The sequence below is a fragment of the Ptychodera flava genome, unplaced genomic scaffold (genome assembly GCF_041260155.1).
Source record: "Ptychodera flava strain L36383 unplaced genomic scaffold, AS_Pfla_20210202 Scaffold_40__1_contigs__length_1388640_pilon, whole genome shotgun sequence".
Classification (NCBI taxonomy): domain Eukaryota; kingdom Metazoa; phylum Hemichordata; class Enteropneusta; family Ptychoderidae; genus Ptychodera; species Ptychodera flava.
This window is the reverse complement of record NW_027248362.1, coordinates 239820-261993: the sequence shown is the minus strand read 5'-3', so window position 1 is coordinate 261993 and position 22174 is coordinate 239820. Positions and strand designations below refer to the sequence as shown.

The following is a 22174-nucleotide window of genomic DNA, read 5'->3' as shown; positions in this document are numbered from 1 at the left end:
TTTTGCAATTTGGGCAATTGTCCCATTTTTGGTCAAAAAAACGTGTTTCTAGAAAAGTGCTAGTCTGATAGCTTTGAAATTCGATATGCAGGTTCCTACAGATGAACTAAATTTGATCTTTTGCAATTATGATGAAATCTGCAATTTTTATTTTTGGGGCAATTGTTGCCATTTTTTGTCAGAAACTTTTATTCTCAAAAAACTATCATCAGATAGCTTTGGTTGACATGTTCTTTAGGGATGATCCGATGTGATATATTCAAAGTATGATGAAATCTTCAATTGTGTATTTTTGCAGCTATTTAAGCCACTTTTTTTCTGGCCACTGCATTGAGCTATCAAAGATTTCCACCTTCTTCATCAACATGTGTCAAAAATAGTTATTCTCTACATAAACACAGCGGAGCTATATCCGCCGCTAGGTCGCTTGTTCAAGGATGATTTTAGAAGGGATAAAAGGTGACATTCACTGGACTTAGGTTTCCCAATGTATGTTCCAATTATGATGAATTGTATTGATCTTCAATAAATGGAGCATTTTTTGTGGCTATTTTTGCCATTTTTTGTCGGGTCATCCTGAAATGAGTTATCAAATATTTCCACCTTCATCAACACATTTGTCGCAAATAGTTATTTTCTTATAACGCAGCAAAGCTGTATCGGCCGTTGCTTGTATACATCATCCAAATGTCAACTTTTTCATAGTCTCGCATGCCAGACCTCGAACCTGCATGCGGAGCGAGCGGCGAAGCTGCAAGCTGCGAGTAACCACAGGTTACGAGGTCTGGCAAGAACCAACTGCTCAGGAATGTGATGACATCAAAAGTGGGCTGTCTTTCCTATATGCTAATAAGCATAACTGTGGACCACAGCGTACAGACAACCATAACGCATTTTCACTGTATGTGCCCACACTGCAGTAAAACACTCAAGTAAAAATCTACGGTGAGAATTTATTTGTGAGGCCATTTACCACCAGCTCAGTCATTGGCAGTCGAATGGGGCCAAAAGTCTGCTTCGTTGGGATGGAGCAAAAGGAAAAATTAAACTCTTTTGACGATTGGTGATGATCGACAATGCAATAGCAAGCATTGATTGAAGCAACGCCTGGAGCAATCATGAAACGAGAGATTTGCCATATCATGTCAGCCAATTCACAGAAAAGTCGTTTCCTTCCAGATAATCTGTCATAGCTACTTCCAGCTTTGGTGTCAGCAGTGTTTCATCTAGGCTGCGCGATTGCGCGATTCTCCCTCTTTGGTGTGCTGCGCGCCGCCAAGTGTACGAAGAAGGGGCGACCCATCGCGCACTGGCTGGAATGGCATATCAAATATCATGGGTGTCACACTTCGATGCATTTGACCCATTATCGGCACCTGTTAATACTTTGGCAACAGGCATTGTATAGTGTAGCAAGAACATTAACATGAAAGGAACTAATTTTGGTTCAATTTTGATACTTTTTGTACTCTCCGTATGCTGATTTTGCATATGAAAGCATGTCAGCCCATTGAGAGTTACGTTAACAAAAGTTTATTGCCCTTGTCTCATTATCTTTGTACGATCGAGAACAGGAGACAAACTGAAGTTTTGTGCATAGTATGAATGTCCGTAACACTATGAAAATAATTCTGGTAGCAAAAATTGACTCGGAAATTGGACTTTACTGTTACAGAAACGTTTTCAGTTCAGTGAATGGCATTGGCACTATGACGGGATTGCATGCAATGAGAGTCACAAGCAAGCTGTAGTGTCAATGGGCCCAGTTTTTATCACAGCTGGAAGTTGTGATATAGAGGTGGTTTCAACCGGTGTTTGATGTCGTCCATTTCCGTAAACGACAAAAAGTCAAAAACTGCTGAACAGACTGCGTTGATATTTGATACCGATACATAGACTGGTTCCAAGGTTCCAATTCAGAAAAATGGAGCCAAACGGAGCGCCGGTTAGATAGTTTTGGGAAATTTCTAACCCCCCTTTTTATCTAATTGATTTCTGGGGTCTTTCATATATGTAGTTTTGGAATGTACACCAATCCTGCATTGTGGACTGTTTTATGAGTTGTTGAACAGAAATGAGGTTTTGATGAATGTTAGAAATATGCAGGATGGCTGATTCGAAGTATAAGAGATTTCTATGGTCTTTTAGGCATCAAAAGCATTAAAAAAACATATTTCATAGTTTAGATTCTCACTTTTGAGATGTCCCTAGGCATTTGTTAAGTAAACATCCTTGAGTCAATATACAGACTTTGACATTCCAGAGATTAAGTATCCACAACCTCACATGTTACAGTCTTTCACTACAATGGTATGGCCCAAACCCATTGTTATCAATGGAGAGTGTGGACCTGTCTACAGGAAATTGGGGTGAACAGGTTAGACAATGACGTTACAAGTTGTAGGTTAGTTATCAAGGTAGCACCAGCATAGAGTCCTGAGCATCTGTCCATGTGTTCTCACAGCAAATTACAGGGAAAAAATTTATTTGAGAAGTTTCTCTCCTTTAACCCTTTTCCTGCCAAGTCGGTGAAAATCCGCTTGAAATTCGGTGTAGCTAGAAGCTGAGCAGCCACGGCCGTTATCCTCCTAAGGCGGTGGAAATCGGGCTCCTTTTTGGTACCCCCTTTCCTGCCTAGTCGACGGAACTACGTGTAGCAAACCCTTGCTCACGCTAGGGGTCGTTCGAGGACAGGTTTTGGGCGAGGAACGGCGTTTGCTCTCGAAATGGGTTCACAGGGAGTCCAAGGACAGGGAAAGGTGCAGAAACCTGTCCGCCAGTCCCCCACACCCGAGGGGGGCTGGTTTTTTTTTACCGCTTTTTAGCGGACTTGGCAGGATAGCATGGTGACGTTTTCTGGCGGAGTTGGACGTACTTGGCTGCCTGGCACTATACAGATTGCTGCCGAACTTGACCAACTCGGCAATGCTAATCTAGAAGGCTACCTCTTGCAAACGACTTGGCAGATATGCCGATGGTGCGAGACGAAAGTCACTTATTCAGTTGTGCGTGACTGAAAATGAGAACGTATTTTTGACGGGACGGCTCGACTTGTTCCTCCCATGGAACGGATATGAACGACTCGGAAATACCATTACAAACTGGTGTCCGACGTACTAAGCTGGGCTTCAGCTCTGCAAGTTCAAGCCAGGCAACGTCCTTCACTGCCTTGGCCGTGCCATTCAATGGACGTAGCTTTGGATTTTTTATTTATTCCACCGTCCGAAGTACTGGCTCTGGTTTGCAGGCAAACGTATCCTCTTGCCGATGCATTGGTAACTACGTACGCTGTTTGCGTACAGAGAATTCAAAAGGGCACATGAGGTCAATATGCTACATGTACGGGGATACCGTCTGCATTTAGCAGGGACTGCTTTTGTTATGCAAACCAGCTAGCAGTACAATATGGCTGCCAGCATGTGGACACGTCGATGGCTAGAACAATGGAAGCATATTGCGTTGCACCCGTGCATCGCAAAAGTGAACTGAAGACTTGGGGGTAGTGACTGGTTATCACTGGTTAGCTGCAGCCCAAGCCATGTCGGTACAAACCCGTACCTGACTGAGGACCACTCGATTAAGTCAGTAATGAACGGTAACACTCGTAAGCCAACTCCCAACTGAGCTGGCAAAACTACGTAAAGCTGTGCTTCAATGGCTCAGCCATGTCGTTAATACAACGGCAAAACGTAGTTTTTGTGCTACACTGCCAAGTCGTTGGAGGTACGTATTCAATTGACCCTACCCTGGGGAAACAGGACAGGTTTGACGGTGCTGCTGCACCCCTAGCACGACCCTCAGGGTCTCTGACTAACAGACGAGTGAGGTGATGTTTGTGCCTAGCGGACGTACGTAATACTGAAGGAGTTTATTTCCGAAAAAATAAACATGAAACGGCAATAAAATGACGCACTCCCAGGGGCAAACAAAGCCGGTGACCTCAATTTTTTTCTGCAGCAACCCTTGAGCTCCTTCCCCTGTCTACGGGCATGTAGAAATTATCGAAGTCTAACACGTATAAGTACGGCTAAAACTACCCTGAAAATGGGCGATTTCTGCCAAAATGCCTGGCAGGATAACATGCAGGAGAGCCAATCTTTTGCAGGCACATATTATGGGGCGGTTTTCTACTGACTTGGGAGAATAACGGACAAGGGCGCTCGGCAGGAAAAGGGTTAAATAGAAGTATATTACAATTTAAACCTGTCATGGATAGATTGCTCTCAAATGATCTGAAACACAGTTATTGCCCATTAGCAACAAATCTATAGCAAGATTTATGTAAAGTTCATGAACTTACACAAGGTATAAGACAAAAGATAACCATGACTTTGCTACTTTTCAACATTTATTTCAATCAGATTTCCCCAGCTTAGTGTATAATTTTGTAATCTTAATTACTGTCAACTTAGCTTTACTAACTTATTCATACCTCATTATTCTTACACTACTGTTATACCTTATAACCACAAAATTTCAAGAGATGCATATATGATTGTCACTTAACAAACAATTTACAAATATGTCTTCTTTATACATGTCTCTTTTCTCATAAAAATGAGCTTAAAATCCCAATGTGAAAAATAGTCTTTCAGCTATATGTTGCTCATTGACTTCGTGGTCTGTCTAATTCACAGTGAGTGTGGTTGTTAATAAATGCCGATAATACTAGGCGGTCATTATGTCCAAGCGCCATTGGCGGTATTTTTTAACATAATGACCATAGGTCATTATCACATCTGGAAGTTGTGATATAGGGTTAGCTTCAACCGGTGGTGGACAGTGTCCATTTTCTGTAAACGACAAAAAGTCAAAAACTGCTGAACAGACTGCATTGATATTTGGTAGAGATATTTAGACTAATTCCAAGGTTCCGATTCGGAAAAATGGAGCCAAACGGAGCAGCGGTTAGATAGTTTTGGGAAATTTCTAACCCCCCTTTAACTAATTGATTTTAGGGGTCTTTCATATATGTAGTTTTGGAATGTACACCAATCCTGCATTGTGGACTATTTAATGAGTTGTGGAACAGAAATGAGGTTTTGATGAATGTTACAAATATGCAGGATGGCTGATTCAAAGTATCAGAGATTTTCATGCGCTTTTGGTAATAAAATTGATAAAAAACAACATATTTAATGTTTTAGATTTCTCACATTTGTTATGACCCTTAACATTACAGACTTGATGACATAACTAGCTGCTGGACCTGTTTACTGGCGCATTGATTTAAAGACAAAGATCGTTTTATTTTGTAATAAGGACATGTGATTTCGTAAAACATAGTCTATTAGCCTGGAAATGTGATTTTTGCGAATATTGCTTACCCCACTGACAAACAGTGTGGTTTGAAAATGGCTGGAATTCGCTACTTCGGGACTTTGTTTTCTGTGTGCATTTACTGACAAACTCCAAACCCGCAGCACCTACCCATTCAGTATTTCATGTACAGGTGTACCCAGAGATAGAGTAGTTTCACAATGTGCGAGTTGTGATCAAGTGCCATTGGCGCTATTTTTGAATTCAGTGAACAAACATTGACTTATTTTTCGGGCAAATAAACCATAAAGTTAACTGTTGATGACAACCAACATTTCTGTTTGTTATTTTCCCACTGTAAAATGACTGACAAAAAGCAATTGGCGCGAATCTGACATCGAGAAACTCCACATTCAAAACACGGCAGACAGAGACCTCCTAAGTTGTTCGTTTTAACTCTACTGAGTCTGCGCACAAGACTACAAGACCAGCTAGGTCACTAGAAAAATACAGCTAACTGGTTTGTATAGGGCAATCTTGATCCAAATTCTGCTGTGATTGGATGATATAAGCACAGCAAAAACGTGACAAACAAATGTATTATTTTTTCAGAAGATAGGAAAGCATTCCTTTATAACTACTAAAGATTTTTTCTTGCTTTGTGTAAGTACACATAGTTCAGTTAAAAATGAAAAAAATCCTTTGAAGGTTCATGTACAGTGGAAATGGCTAGCTGTTAAAAAACATACAGAATATTGTAGCATACAAATTACGCTACAATTTTTCCAGGAATATTAATGCTTACGAATGTTAATGAGCCATCCACCACTCTTTTAAGCTCTACATACATTCACAACTGAGATACTCAAATTTGTTGACTTTTGAAAACATCTTATATAGGATGGTGTTTGCAGCTAGCAGCTTGGATTGTTAAGCAAGTGATTTATGGCTTGTAGTATGTGTTTCACAAGTGGCATCATTGCAACATTAAAACTTACCTGTAAAGCCGTGATTATATGTTTAGTTAAATCCCCCCCCAAAATTTTAAAATCCCCCTCAAAAATTCCTGCAGAGGGGGACCAGTCCCCCCCTGGTGTAGCATCCTAGATGAAACACTGTGTCAGGCAGTCAATCACCACTTTCTTCAATAGAATTTTTGCGTTTTTGCACATTTTTGTTTTCATTTCATCATGGTTGCTGGAGATAGAGTAACCGTGATTTCATGAAGTCGTACGGAGGTCAACGTAGGGCAGTTTACTTCCAATGAAACATTTCTGGATGAATGACACAATCATTTAGTCAAGTTCAAAAGGCTATTTTTAGATGCTCCGCCTACATACTTGAATAAACAATAGATGTAGATGTGCTCTTTCATCCAGCCGATTTTGGAAGCATTCTATTGGACAGTATATATAGCACGTTGGTTCTAGCCAGACCTCGTAACCTGCGGTTACTCGCACCTTGCGGCTTCCCCACTCGCGCCGAATGCAGGTTTTAGGTCTGGCATGCGAAACTAACTTTTTCATTGATCATCAACCATCTTTAATTTTCTTTTTCTTGCAAACAGACTGACTTCCACTTTGCTTTGACGGAGTGTGATAAGAAGGGAGTGAGGTGGCGTGTGTCTGTGCCAGAACCCGATCATTGTACTGGAGGTGCTCCTCCTCCTCCAACCAGAGCTCCAGACTGTGGTGAGTAAAATTGAAAGGCTGTTATTCATTCTGAGACAGCTCAAATCTTTCACTTTGGTGCACCCTTGATTTGTTATTTCACAGATGAAAAGCAAAAAACAAACTAGAAACGCGGCGCACCATTTTATTTCATGGTCAATAAATAGACAAACAAACATGGATGAGTGCATCAACAGGGCCTCCTTTTTTCCTGACAAGCTTGAAAACAAACTCAAAATTGATGAACTTTCAGACAATAGCTTTGGCATAGATTTTTCGTGTGTCCTTTTTGGAACAATATCAGGTTGTAGACAAACTGAAACTGATGTCATGCCGAACAGCAAACACACCAAAATGACTTGGGGTCGTCGCGTAATTGTTCAGTGCAGAAACGTCCAGAAATTGTCATCGGGCACGACTGCATGTATGAAAAGTAAAAACAGTTGGCTCTTTGGCGTGTTATTAATGTATCGACTGTCCAGTCATTGACACGATAAATCGACTGGCGACAAGCAAATATACCTTCTCTTCGAAAATCGTGGCCGTTTATAGCGTCACCGAGGTTGCTTCCTGTTGACCCGATACTGATCACCACCTGTCTGAACAAATCACTCCGGGCCATTTTCATGCTGATGCAATCACACTTTCCAGTGGGGTGACTTTAAAGAAGCAACAGCTAGACTTGTGATGAGTGCATGGTCTCTTGTTGCTCCAGTCAGTCGTGATTGAGTCGTAATTCCAAGGCTGTTATATGTATTCTTCAGACAATTTTTTCCTTATGATTTTAATCTTATGTCTTGATATTTTGTCAGAAATTTGCTACTTTGCAAAATTTTCAAAACAGGTAACTTACAAGGAAGTGAAGTTTTCTAGGGCAAGTGGGACAGTGTGTGTTGAGTTCAAGTCTTTACCATTTCACATCCGAGATGAACATTTGTTCTGTGAAACTACTGAATGGATTGAAACACACTCTCAAGTTGATAGGCGTGGCAAACCAGGTGGAGGAACATGGCCATGGTTACAGTCCCGTGGGACGGTATTTCTTTATCACAAGCTAGGTTATTTTTAGCACAGACAGTAGAGGCGAGACTTCATGTTTTAGCTGCCTGTTTCTAGCCATAGGAAGACGTGCAAATCCCGTATATGTGAAGATAAACCATGTCAGAAATTGCAAATGTGAGATAGAAAGCGTTGTACTGACACAATGAAGCAATGCAACATGACATCAGGAAACGCAGATAGAATTAGATACGTAATCTCGCTGGGTCTGATCGCCGTAGAAAATATTTGTACAAGAGCGAATGAAAACCACAAAAGTATAATATATCCGAAGTTAGAAGACATATAATAGTCGATGTCAGAAAATAAAGAATCACGAGAACGAAGAATTGTTATTCAAATATTGTTCTCAGAAGTTGAAGAGGAAAAATATAGTTCAAAAATGACACCATAATCACAGCCTACAGCCTGCCATCCTTTTTGGTGAGGGGGGTATGCGTCCAGGTCAGGTTGCCACAGTTACCATGCAAATTTCTGTCATGACTGGTATTCCAATCGGCTCTTCGAGCACGGAAAACCGTGGAAACTTCATAGCTATATCGAAGTTCAGATGTCTGAATCTTCAGATGTCATAACACTTTACTTCTGTCTTTTGTCAACCAAGCGTTTTTCTACAAAAACGGTTCACGCCGTTACAAATATGTGGTATTGGGGTATAATTCTACATATTTTGTTAAAAATAATACTAATGCTAAAGTGTTTTATACCGAGAAAGACATCAGTATGCTTGATTTCCTCATTGACAACAGGACACATTTTCCAACAGTGTATAGGAATTCCTATGGGCACTAACTGTGCTCCCTTACTTGCCGACTTATTTCTGTTCTCATACGAGGCAGAATTTATCCAGAACCTTATCAAGCAAAAAAAGGTCTCTGTAGCTCGAACTTTCAACCTTACATTTAGATACATACACGATGTTATTTCATTGAATAACTCTGAATTCAGTAAATATCTCGCTATGATTTATCCTCCAGAATTGGAGATTAAAGAACGGCCTCTTCTGCTTCATATCTGGACATTTTACTTAAATTTGACTCTAATGGTCACCTTTCTACTAGGCTATATGACAACAGAGATGATTTCAACTTTAGTATCATCAATTTTCCACACCTCATAAGTAATATTCCACTCTCACCAGCTTATGGGGTATACATTTCCCAGCTTATTCGATGTGCTAGAGCATGCAGTTCATATGGTGATTTTGTAGAGAGACATTGGCATCTCTCTTACAAACTGTTAAATCAAGGTTACACCAGAGTAAGACTTGTCTCTACATTCAAACGCTTTTTTGGCAGGTATCGCAAGCTGGTAGATAAATACAATATCTCTCTTCGACAAATGATCACTGACATTGGGCCTTAGTTAGTGACCACTACCTATCTGACTTATAGATTGATATATGGCGGGTGCCACATGTGGGGCATGATGCACTTACTATTTTCGAAACACCTGACATCACTTCTTGGTCTTCTGGCCAGAGGTCCATATATCTTTCTTTCATGAATATGACTTTGTTTGTGTACCGTCTATTTACTGTCTGTTCTGTGCTGTTTTGTGGCTATGTTTACAACTATTGTCTTACGAATTCTGACCTACTGTCATTGGATTATGGATTGGTATGATTGCGATTATTTTTGAACTATTTTAGTTTACACAAAGATATGCGACAGGATGTATTTTTTACGACTCATGCTCAGCAGCGATGACAAAATTACGCGGAGCTTGTGACACTTCGTATACTTTCTCAGTCATGTTCACTTTAGGCAATACGAACAGTTTCGATTCGGACAGTTGCTATTTTCACAGGATGTTCAATATGGTAGGATTTCAGTTACGGTAATCGTTGTTTCATATGAATGTTTTTTAACCCATTTCACTATTCCGATTTTCGAATACGAAAATAAGGAGGACGATACATGGAAAGACCATACCCCGATTTTTGATTACAGACGCCTGGAAAATGCGTATCATTTTACAATGTAGAGACGGTGGAGTCATATTCAGACGGATCTGGATTTATAAGCTGTAGCTTTTCGCTTTGGGGTCAAGCAGGTCCAGCAGGACGTGCATATCATTAGGTCAACCTCTATTGATTGATCAAAACGTTTTATTGCAATTTTGTTCAAGGTTTGTGACACCATACCAGTCTCATCCCGTAAATTACAGTGCTATACCATGTAGACAACCCGTATTTATTCTCATGGGAAACTGACAAAACATAAACATTTCTCCATGCGACATAATGTGACACAACTCTTTTACAAAGGTAAAACTGATATTTATTACATAAATCTTTACGCTGGAAAAAATAATCTAGAAACCATGATGACTGCCGGGAAGTTTGCATTTGTGTGGGCTCTGGTTCAAGTAGGATCGGCAATTGTAGCAAATCATGAAAAGATCGTTAGTGTAGCTGTAAAATGCAGCGAGAACGATGTCGCTAAACGGTTTCTTTGTGCACGTCGGAGCTGGTGCGGCTGAGCGCATTAAAGTACGGTCAAATGCTCAGTGTTAACTCCCTTTCACCCTGCGTAGGGTGCGCCGCACAGCTGGGGACTGTCTAAAAGTGCGCCGCACTTGTGCTGGTACAATAGACAGTGATGGTACAATGCGTCATAGACACTGGCATTTTGCGATACGCTATGCAAGGTTGTACGCGGGCGTAGCTGTATTTGTGGACATATCACTCGGCTTTGGCGGCGGTCATGGCACCACCGCTCCTAAAGCTATGTGTGGTATATAGCACCGTGCTTTTAATCCCTGAATGCACAAGCAGCTTTCTCAGGTAGTGCGTCAGCCTTTGACGCGTGAGCCACGTGCCATTAGCAAATTGGAAGACAGGCACTGCTGTATTTGTAAGGCAATGCATCCGGCGATATTTTGCAAAGGCGTTGACTGCACAAACAGATGTCCCGGTTGGCACAATGCGGAGTATGTACCCGCGTCGATACAGGTCAGTCTCAGAGGATTCAGTCTCACTTCTGTACACTGTTCAACACTAGGTCTTGCACAAGCAGCGTCATGGCTGGGTCGAACTGCAGTGGCCCAGCCGCAGTGAATTCACTCACTCTCAAGAATTCGAAGAAGGCGAGGATGAAGCTTGCCCACAACATGATCTTGTTGTGATCACACAGGCCTTCCCATGATCGTAGGCTCTCCCTTAGGTGGTGAAGTACGTTGATTGTGAATGGAAAACATGGCCGGCGCACGTCACCGATACTCCTCTGAGTCCCTTGTAGCATGCGCTGCATCAATGCATAGGTGGTGACGTCATCTTCATAGCCGAGCTCGATGTGCTTGTGAATTGCCCCCGCAAGGTACACCTTGATAGTCTAATATGCAAGTCTCCGGTCCGCAAGATTGGTGACAAATAGTGCCCTAATGTGATGGGCGCTGTGTAGCCCGTACAATGAGCAGAAGTTGGTGTAGCATGTCTGGCCTACCTGGTATGTGCGCCATGTGTTTTCAGCAACACTGTTGTGAATGTAGGCTGTGGCCAGCGTCATCAGTTGCTGCATATCAGGTACGATGGTTGTAGGTGCTGCGGTACTGGCGTAGGTTGTGCTTGTGCCTCTGGTGCCAGCTTTCTGAATTTTGGCATCTGTGAGTGAGAAAGTGAGTCAGCGATCGAGTTATCGGTTCCGTTAATGTGGGCTATCAAGACATGGAAGTTACCTTTGGCCGCCTGATAAAAGATGCCTCTGACCAGGTGCATGATTTTCGGGCATCTGGCTGAGCCTTTTTTCCAGATATGTACTACCATTTGGTTGTCACAGTGAAAGATGATACGGCGGCCGTGCCACAAATGCCCCCAAATTGAACAGGCCACTAGTATTGGGTACATCTCTTTCCAGGCGATTGAGGCAGTGAATGAGGTGGGCCAGGTGACGGAAAACCAGTGGCCCTTATGGTAGCCACCATATCCAATGGTGCCAGAGGCGTCAGTGAATAGATCCAGGTCGCGGGATAAGGTCCAGTTTGGCTCCAGGAATGAGGCAGTACCACTCCACGTTGGCCGAAAGTCGCACCACCACTTCACGTCGAGCCAGAATTCACTGGACAGGGTGATGGTGGAATTGAGTGCTTGAACTGTCACACTGAGGTGTATCATACGATGGAGGAATATGCAGCCAGCTTGAACGCATTTGCACGCGAAGCTAAGAGTGCTAATGAGGGAGAGTAGTTCTCTTGTTGTGCATGTTTGCCGCTGTAGCCAGGTCAGGAGAGTATCGAGTAGGTCTTGTAATTTGTCATCGGGGAGCCGCAATGTCAATGAGATGGTGTCAATAATGATACCAAGGAATGTTATTACCGGGGATGGCCCTTCAATCTTCTCTGGTGCAATGGGGATAGCTAGGTTATCACAGGTATTGAGCATTGCAGTGTTCTCCCCAGAGGGTTTTAGCGTATCGGGGCCGATATCCTTTGATTTTTTGCCGATACGATATCACTGAGGCCGATATGCTATCCGATATCCTATCGTAAATGGAACCGTCCCTAAATCAAGCTTTTCATGCCTGTGTTGCTCGTTTCACAAATAAGGTCTTTTGTTGTAAAATAAAACAATGTAACAAACATCCCAACCGTTTTGTGTGGTTTCCGGTCATCATTCACATGTTCACAGCTAACTCTCTGTAGCGACTACACCGAAAACAAGTACCCGTGGTGTGAAACGGAGATCGGCTGATTTACCCTACCCTCCTCAGAGTGGGAGGTCCGACAACGTCGTTGTCACCGTCTCGGCTGTCCGTCATTGAACGTTAACACTTGCTGTATCAAGAGATGCCGCGCCAGTCAAAGTGTTTAAAAACAATGGAAAACCGCACTGTCGGAGCATTATCGTTCAGATTTTAATCAGTGAAGATGTCCCATCAGTCTCCAAGCGAAAGATCTACTACGAAAGGCCTTTACTCAGTATACATCCACGACAAGTATTCACAGAGTTAGGCGGTGTAGCACTCGCAGGGTCTTTGATCACACTCCAATGCCTTGATCAACAAAATTGGCCTTAAAAGAAACAAGAGAAGTAGTTGATTGGTGAGGTTGATTGTGATTTTACAACGATGATCTTTTTTTGGACCGAGTACGATCACGATCACGATCGAGTTCACATTGCATTCCAATATGGCGGCGGCCATGTTGGCCGCCATGTTTATAACTTGTTGACATTGATCGTGGTTGGCATCACGTGTGGTTCCACTCTGACACGTTCTCTGAGAGATTTTACACCTGATTTTCGAGTGATTCTAGTCGTACTTAGTTAACGTCTTGTGATCATCTTGGTGGGATTTTTAAAATCAAGAATCGGACGACGATGTTCAGTGGCAGTGGTAGTTATGCTGTTACGTGTTGATACAACTGACTCTCCCCCATGTTCAAATAGAACAGTCCATTGTTTGCGTATTGAGCATGCTCAGAAAACTCTCTTGGCGGCCATTATGATTTTACATGTGCTCGGTCTATACGTATAGCTGGAAGCTAACAAATGGTAGCAGAGCATTGCAATGGCTCAAAACAGCAGTTATAAGAACCCTCCGGGTGTTGGGACCAACAACGGTGTATGAAACATGGAAGAATGAACTCCAAGTGTGGCAACTGATGACCGATCTGCATAAAGAAAAACAGGCATTGGAAGTAACCTTATCATTGAGTGGACAAGCAAAAGCCAAGGCGCTTGATATCAAGGCAAGTGAACTTAACTCTGAGGATGGTATGACAAAGCTACTGACAGCTCTTGATAGTTTGTTTCTGAAAGAGACTGTAGACTTAGCCTATGAAGCCTACTCAAACTTCGACTCGTTTCATCGCCCAGAAAACATGCCAATGACAGAATTCATTGTTGAATATGAAAGACGATACAATCGATGTGAGAAGTTTAAAATGAAACTGCCAGATGCTGTCCTGTCATTCAGACTTCTTGATAGTGCTTCTTTGATGCAAAGAGATAGACAACTAGTGCTAACCGCAGCGTCAGATTTGAAATATGAAACAATGAAGTCGGCACTGAAGCGGATTTTCTCCGGTACTGGTCACATGAAAACAGATGGGAGTGAGTCAGATTTTGGCGGGAAAACTGATGGCATCACTATAAAGCAAGAATCAGCATTTGTTACTCAAAAATTCAATGCACCAAGTGGAGAAAAGAGAAAGTTTCCAAAGTTCCAGAGGGGAACGAATCCATTAGATAGAAATGGTAGGAGATCAAGATGCAGAGTTTGTCAATCTGTGTTTCACTGGGCTAAGGACTGCCCACATAAAGATCGTGACAGTGCTTGGGCTGTTGAGGAAGACACAGAGGTAGATGAGACTTGTAATATAACATTACTTACCAGAGATCAGAAAACTGATAATGAAGTTTTGATGGCAGAGGCATATGGGTGTGCAGTAATAGACACTGCATGTACTCGAACAGTTGCGGACAGAAATGGCTGAATAACTATATGAGTGAGATGAACAGTGAACCAAATACTTAAATGCTAAAGAAAACCAGTAAGAAGACGTTTAAATTCGGAGATGGTGCGAGTATAAAGTCCACAGGCAATGTGATCATCCCTGCTAAGATAGGTGATACTGTATGTAATATTGATACTGAGGTGGTGGATGTAGACATACCACTGTTACTCAGTAAAACATCACTGAAGAGAGCCAAAACTAAACTGGACATTTCTAACGACAGAGCAGAGATGTTTGAAAAGCCTGTCAAACTAGAATTCACTTCGAGCGGACACTACTGTGTTAATATCAAAGGATCAGAACTTTGTAAAGAGCAAGCTGAAATACTGATGAATCACGAAGATGACTCAGATGAATCAGAGATATTAGTAGTCGATGAAAAATCCAGCGAAGCTGATCAGAAGAAAATACTGACGAAACTTCATCGCCAGTTTGGTCATGCGTCAGCAGAAAAACTCCGTAAACTCCTCAAAAGTGCCGGTACAAAGAATCAGAACATCTTCAACAATCTCACAGACATTGTTGACAAATGTGAAGTGTGCTTCAAGTATGGAAAACAGCCACCAAGGCCAGCTGTAGGTTTTCCATTAGCCAGTGATTTTAATGAGACAGTAGCAGTTGACCTGCATGAGTTGGGAAACAACTTATGGTATTTACACATCATTGATGTATTCAGCAGATTTAGTGCCGGTGCAATTATCACCAGTAAAAGTCCATCTGTATTTGTTCAGAAGTTCATCCAACACTGGATCAGTGTTCATGGGGCACCTCGGAGATTGTTCAGCGACAACGGAGGTGAATTTAATAACAGTGAAGTTCGTGATATGTGTGAGAACTTTAATATTGAGTTCAAGACCACAGCAGCTTACAGTCCATGGAGCAATGGCGTTTTGGAACGTCATAACCAGACACTGACCCAGATTGTAAGGAAAGTGAAAGAAGACAAAGGATTTGATTGGGAGACAACCTTAAATTGGGCATTATCTGCAAAAAACAGCCTGTGTAACATCCACGGATATAGTTCCTACCAGTTGGTTTTTGGAAGAAATCCCAATTTGCCCTCTGTACTGGTTGATGAGCCCCCTGCACTAGAGGGAACCACTACAAGTAACATAGTCGGAAAAAACATAGCATCGTTATATGCCACACGACAAGCATACACACAAGCAGAATGCTCAGAGAGAATAAGAAGAGCCTTAAGAAAACAGATTCGACCAACCACTGAATTTTGCAGAACGGGTGACAAGGTGTACTACAAGCGACCAGGAGTACCAGAATGGAAAGGGCCAGCCACAGTTATAGGTCACGACGGTCCTGTTATATTCGTGAGACACTCAGGTATGGTGGTATGTGTGCATCAGTGCAGATTGAAAAAGGCAATCTGTGAGACAAAACCAGTCACTGGTCACAATTCCACAGACCAGACGGTTGAAAAAGGCAAGTTCCCCCTACCAAACAGTGATTACATGAAAGTGACAGCCTACACTGACTCAGATACAGATGAAGTGGTAGAACAGATGGATAAGACACAAGAGAAAGAAGATACCAAGACAATGAAAATGAATGAAACATGCATAAAAGTGAAACCTGGAGAAATTATAACATACACACATCAACAAACTGGCCAACAGCTAACTGCCAAGGTACTCAGTCGGGCAGGTAAAGCCAGCGGTAAACTCAGGAATTGGTTTAACTTGGAATATACAGAGCCAAGTCAACTGAAAGGAATCCAACAGTCTGTTGACTTGGGTCAAGTGGCAGATTTAAATATAGAAACTGTGGATCCAACTGGCAACGCCTTAGATTCTGACAGTGTTTTGGTGATGGAGAATATATCTTTTGATGAGGCTAAGCAAAAGAACTACACAGTTGGAAGTCAAATGAAGTTTACGAAGAATTACCTGATGATGGACAGAAATGTATAACCACCAAATGGGTCTGTACACTTAAAAACGCAGACGGAGAAGTAAATACTAAAGCCCGACTAGTTGCCCGTGGATTTGAAGAAGTAGGTAATGAAGAAATTCCGAAAGATTCTCCGACATGTGGAAAGGAATCTTTGCGGCTGATTTTATCTCTTTTCGCACAGAATAATTGGCAGAGTCATTCTATGGATATCAAGACTGCCTTTCTACAGGGACAGCAAGTAGAGAGAAATATATACATTCGTCCGCCCAGGGAAGCCAACTGTACAGGAAAGATTTGGCACCTAAGAAAATGTGTTTATGGGTTAGGAGATGCGTCACTCCATTGGTACAACAAGGTGAAATCTGTTATGCTTGATCTCGGTGCTAACATTTCGAAAGTTGACCCTACAGTGTTCTTCTGGATGAACAAACAAGGGAAGTTGATTGGTATATTGGCATGCCATGTTGACGACTTCATTTGGGGTGGAACAGATCAATTCGAAATAACAGTAATTGACTCTATGCGTTCAAAGTTTTCCGTCGGGAAAGAGGACAGTTGCGCATTCCAGTATATAGGCATTGGTCTTGTGAGTGATGGAGAGGACATATACCTTCATCAAAACGAGTATGTGAACAACCTTACTACAATCCCAATAAGTAGCATGAGAAGTAAACAATGCAGGGGGGGGGGGGGGCCTGATTGAAATTGATCCCCGTTATGAACAAGTATTCGCGGTGTTTGTCGTTCAAAAACGATGTAAAACTCAATTACATTTGAATGGTGTAAAGCTTAAACTTGTGAATTTTCCTCTTCATTGGCAATTTTTGACAAATTCATTTGCAATATATGTATTAATGAGACTCAAAACAGATGAACCATTTCTTAGCTTAGTTCCCTGATAACAGTCATGAGTAAGGGGAGTGTATGAACAATTTTTTTATGCAAACATTGATCTTTTTTATTGTAATGTAAAACATAAGGGAAAAAATATTTGGTATGTATTTTGATATGAAGTATTGATTACTTTCAAAATTTTTCAAAAAATAAATATGCTTAAGTGAGGCCTCTGTTGCATTCATGAAGAAACAGATGAAGTTATACTTTTAATTAAAAGGACAAGTATCGTAACTTTTTCTCGGCTATAGACATTACAGACAACATGAATGGCACACATCGAAGTTTTGCCTGAGCGATTGCCAGGTCTCATTGTCCTTTGAAAGCTTAAAGTTATTAAAATGACTCTGAAAAGTTCGACAGACACTAGATACTGCTGAAAACCACGATCAGTTAATCAGTTTATCGGTTAATCAGTTAATGAGACCGTAAAATCTTAAAAGACGTATTTTTTGCGACATTTAGGCCTACAGCCCAGGATGACCGTGACTGTCGTAAAATGGTATACATCAAAACAATTTGAAGCCCTATTCTCGGGCTCTGAGAGTATATAAGACGGATCGTGCGACAAAACTGTTATGACAAGGCTACTCTGTTTTATAAAACGTACACTTGTTATCTCGTCGATATATCGTGGTATCAGTCGACTATTGGTCTTTAACCAAAGCTCACAAGGTCGACTGATACCACGATATATCAGCCTTGTGAACTTTGGTTACAAGCAAGATGTTCTAGCGGTCCACAATTGCAGTGAAACGTCAACTTGACTGCAGGTAGCACAATTGGCTGTCGTGTCTAGTCCTTGTATTGGGCGTAGTTCAAAACCATAGAGGTAAAAAATACCTCCATGTTCAAAACCAAATATGTTTAATCAACAGCAGGGGTTTCACTAAGTTTTGAAACAGGGGGCCATATGAAAATTACAGGGGGCCAAGCCATACCAACCGCCAAACATGTGGATGTTTGGTTATAGGACACACTCCCCCCCCCCCCCACCAATATACGGTTCCAAGTTAGCTATAAAAACTGGACAAAACAGTTCATCAACCACAAATGGTAAGTTACATTTTTGATTTCAAGCATTGCTTACAGAAATATGTCATTATGATCATCTACAAAGGAATCTGCATCCAGCCAAAGAACTTTAGCAGCTATTGTAATCGCACTTGTACAATTTAGGATGCAGTTTGCCTCTATAGTTCACCACTGAAAATAGTAATTTCCAATAATTGTTGGTGGGACCAACATTAGATAGCCTGGATCTACTTTGAAATCATCGACGGCAGCTATTGTAAAAAGTGTTTGTTTTATGAAAGTGTTCATTTTTTGGAAACCACACTCAAAAATGCATCGTCTTCAACACAAAAAACATACAAGATATGAATTCGGAGATGTATTGGAAGCCATCAATGCTGGTTTATTGAATGAATTAATGCGGTTTTTGGTGCAGGAAAGCCGTCTTCGAACTTTAGCGATATGTGCAGGCTATAGCGGCCATGGCCGGTTATTCCATTCCTCAACTTCCTGCATTGCCGTGTATGACGACTGTGCTACAGTATACCGCTAAACATCACAGTCTGCTAAAGTTTACACCTTCAATTTATTCAGTTTTGATATTTATATGCCCACAGAGTTAAGGCAAGTCAAATGTAAACAAAATCATTAAAATCTGAGAACGAACGTCGACTACCAATGGCAAGGTGTTGTTTACATTTTACAACCCACGGCCATGGATCGCGGTAGGGGCGATTGCTGATGCATTCAGAAGAAAATTTCCCGATAAATATTCATAAAACGCCGCATAAGTATCAATATGATCTGAGAAATTGTCATCGGCTGTATCTTTCCTCATCAACCCGGTCTGTATTTCTCCATTTCGACCCAACTGAATCACTTCACTCACATCTCATGGCCAACGCAATGTTGCGTTACTGCACACGCTCTATGACCCCTAACCTCCAACCACCCTATGTACATTGTATGGACGTATTCCGTGTGGTACCGGTACCTACATCTGTAAGCTTAGAGAGGCATTTTGTGATTGACAAATGCGAACGAATGAACACAAAATTTTCACTGAAAACACCGCAAAAGTGTTGAAAACAAGTAATTCAGCATTAGGTATATTTATCATTGTAAACTTTTAACGATATGCTGTTTGTTACCAGCTATTCATTCCTGTAAGCGGCACCACAACTACATGATTTTCAGGTAATAACAGGCGGCTGTAATCGCCTTACAGCCGGCCATATGGCCGGTGGCCGGCTTTTAACGAAACCCCTGCAACAGCACCGTTTTCGTAGTAGGTTTTTGTTTTATACTCTTCTATGGACCGTTTATGTTTTGAACACTTCAATGGAAAATCAAAGCAAAGAAAACGGATCAGTTTGATAAAATGAAGGCTGTATTATGTACATTTGTGTACATGTGAATTCCGAACACTTAAAGTGTGGAACTAGTGAAGTGATACTGGGTGTTGTTGTCATATGACACAGATATGCTAACATTACTAGGGTTACACTTACTAGACGAGTATTATTATAATATTGTATCGTATTGTTGCACCAAAATCAATCTATTCCATTGCTATAACTGTATGCACGAACGTAATTCACACTGATCTGAATGTAATCAGCTGCACCGTGCTATGCGCCTCGATCGGAGGGGGCTAGACTCTTCGTAAATGTAAAAAGTTGCGAGACAAAAATTATGTTGCGACATTGTCAACCCCCACTTGGACCATAGAGATTGAATTCCCCACTACCAGGACACGAAGTGTGATCAATATCCCCTGTTGCCTTGCACTCCCACGGGGGAAAACAATGATAGGTGCACGGCATTCAAGTCTGAATCACATGATTCAGAGTCAGTCATTATCTGCATCTGTTACAGGTCTTGACGGAGAAATTTTTCATCATTTCTTGCAAATTTCAGTCGGTCATAAGGACCGACATGTTGCTAAAATCTTTCAGCCCAACGAGAAATCTGTCTGTCTCTGACCGCCGGACCGACGTTAATTTCGCACACTGGTTCGGAGATGTGATCTGGCGCTCCCTGCATTGGTACTGTATTGGAATTTGAAGTGGCAGGACGCGGGTCATCAGGTTGAGCCTGTTGTCCCTGTAGCAAGTAGGGATCAAGGTGCTTCGGAGTCCGCTTCGGCGGTGATGAAGATCGGCGGGTAGCTTTCCAGGTCTTTTTCTTTGTTTTACCCATGGTTTGGATGCGTGAAGGATTTGTGATGTGTACATTATTGTTGCAGGAGCTGAAGTGGCGGCAAATGGCTTTGGCGAGGGGGGTATGCATGGATAGCTGATGGTCAGTGATGCGAGCAGATAACGGGTTGGACATCATGCAAGGCATGAATGGCATTCATATTTGATAGTGACGGTGAACAAGAAGCAGCAGTGATTTGAGAGGGAAGGGTTTATTGTGTGTTCAGCGAAAGTGAGGGGCGTGGTTGTGAGGCAAATGTTGTCATCCATACAACTGTAATCATCCAATATATAAACGTTGGGTTAAATATTCATGTTGCTAGGTAGTTGTTCACAGGTTCTTTTGTTTGATTTTTGTACTTATCTTTTATGAAATCAATTCCATTAGAATACAGTATACTGACCTGCTATTTTAGCTACCAAAATCTTCTTCAAGAAATCCAATGATTATCCAGGGAGCATGTTACATAGCGGTATTCCCATCAAAGGAACAAAACAAATTAACAACACTATCTGATCATCACTCTTGTCAGCCATAGTGCCACCTCTAGTAAATCTTTTCTCCCTTTTTATCAGGTTTTTCATGTGATGCTGGGGAATATTTATCTGTGGATGACGATCAAAAGTGTCACAGATGCCCACCCGGTAGTTATTCTATGGGAGGTGGTGTACGCTATGAAGACTGGACTGAGTTGCCATCAGAATTTTCACTGTTATCAGAAGCTATAGATGATACATGGATGCACAGTGCTGGTAACTGTAATGAGTAAGTTTTTCCTGTTCATAAGTGTAATTTTAATTCTTTTACTTGGAATATTTGACGTATTACCCGTACTGGTTATAGGGCTGATAAATTGACCCAAATTGTTCATATCTGAAAAGTAAGAAGGTACTACATGTAATTTCAACTGACCACAATGCTGCCTTTCAGTCTACAACTTTCTTTAGGTTAGGTTGCCCAACTTTCACTTCTAAAATTCCAGGACTAATTTCAATAATCTTGGCACAAGGGTGTCATACCATGAATTACAGGTTCGAGTGAATTGTTTTATGTGATATGATCCAATATGGCCACCTGAGCCCCATTTTGTTTTAATTTTTGTCAGACTTGAGCCAACACCCAGACATGCTTAAACAAATTTCACTTATAAGCCTACCACAAAGACAAGGTTCTATGACGTATAGCTATCACTATATATACCTATACTTACCAGTCACACATTCTAATTGGTGCAATATTTTACAATTCAGTTACATCTGATCAAATCACCTAAATTACAGGCAGGGACTGTGTCATTTACAGTGACTTGTTCATACATGTAATATCATATAGGGCTCAGCTCTTGGTATCGCGCCAGATTAGAATTGTTTTAAAATAAAATTGTTTTATGTGATATGATCCAATATGGCCACCTGAGCCCCATTTTGTTTTAATTTTTGTCAGACTTGAGCCAACACCCAGACATGCTTAAACAAATTTCACTTATAAGCCTACCACAAAGTACAAGGTTCTATGACGTATAGCTATCACTATATATACCTATACTTACCAGTCACACATTCTAATTGGTGCAATATTTTACAATTCAGTTACATCTGATCAAATCACCTAAATTACAGGCAGGGACTGTGTCATTTACAGTGACTTGTTCATACATGTAATATCATATAGGGCTCAGCTCTTGGTATCGCGCCAGATTAGAAATTTTATTT

General features: G+C 41.4%; 1 protein-coding gene across 4 annotated transcripts in view; it reads left to right on the top strand.

Annotated features, from left to right (window-relative positions):
• Nucleotides 1–22174, top strand: part of LOC139127975 (endosome/lysosome-associated apoptosis and autophagy regulator family member 2-like) — a 236864-nt gene that overhangs the window by 19749 nt on the left and 194941 nt on the right. For all 4 annotated transcript variants that reach the window (XM_070693825.1, XM_070693826.1, XM_070693823.1 and 1 more), the window contains exons 2-3: nt 6827–6950; nt 21038–21227. In XM_070693825.1, coding sequence (XP_070549926.1) covers nt 6827–6950; nt 21038–21227 — 314 coding nt within the window. The remainder of the gene's footprint in view (nt 1–6826; nt 6951–21037; nt 21228–22174) is intronic.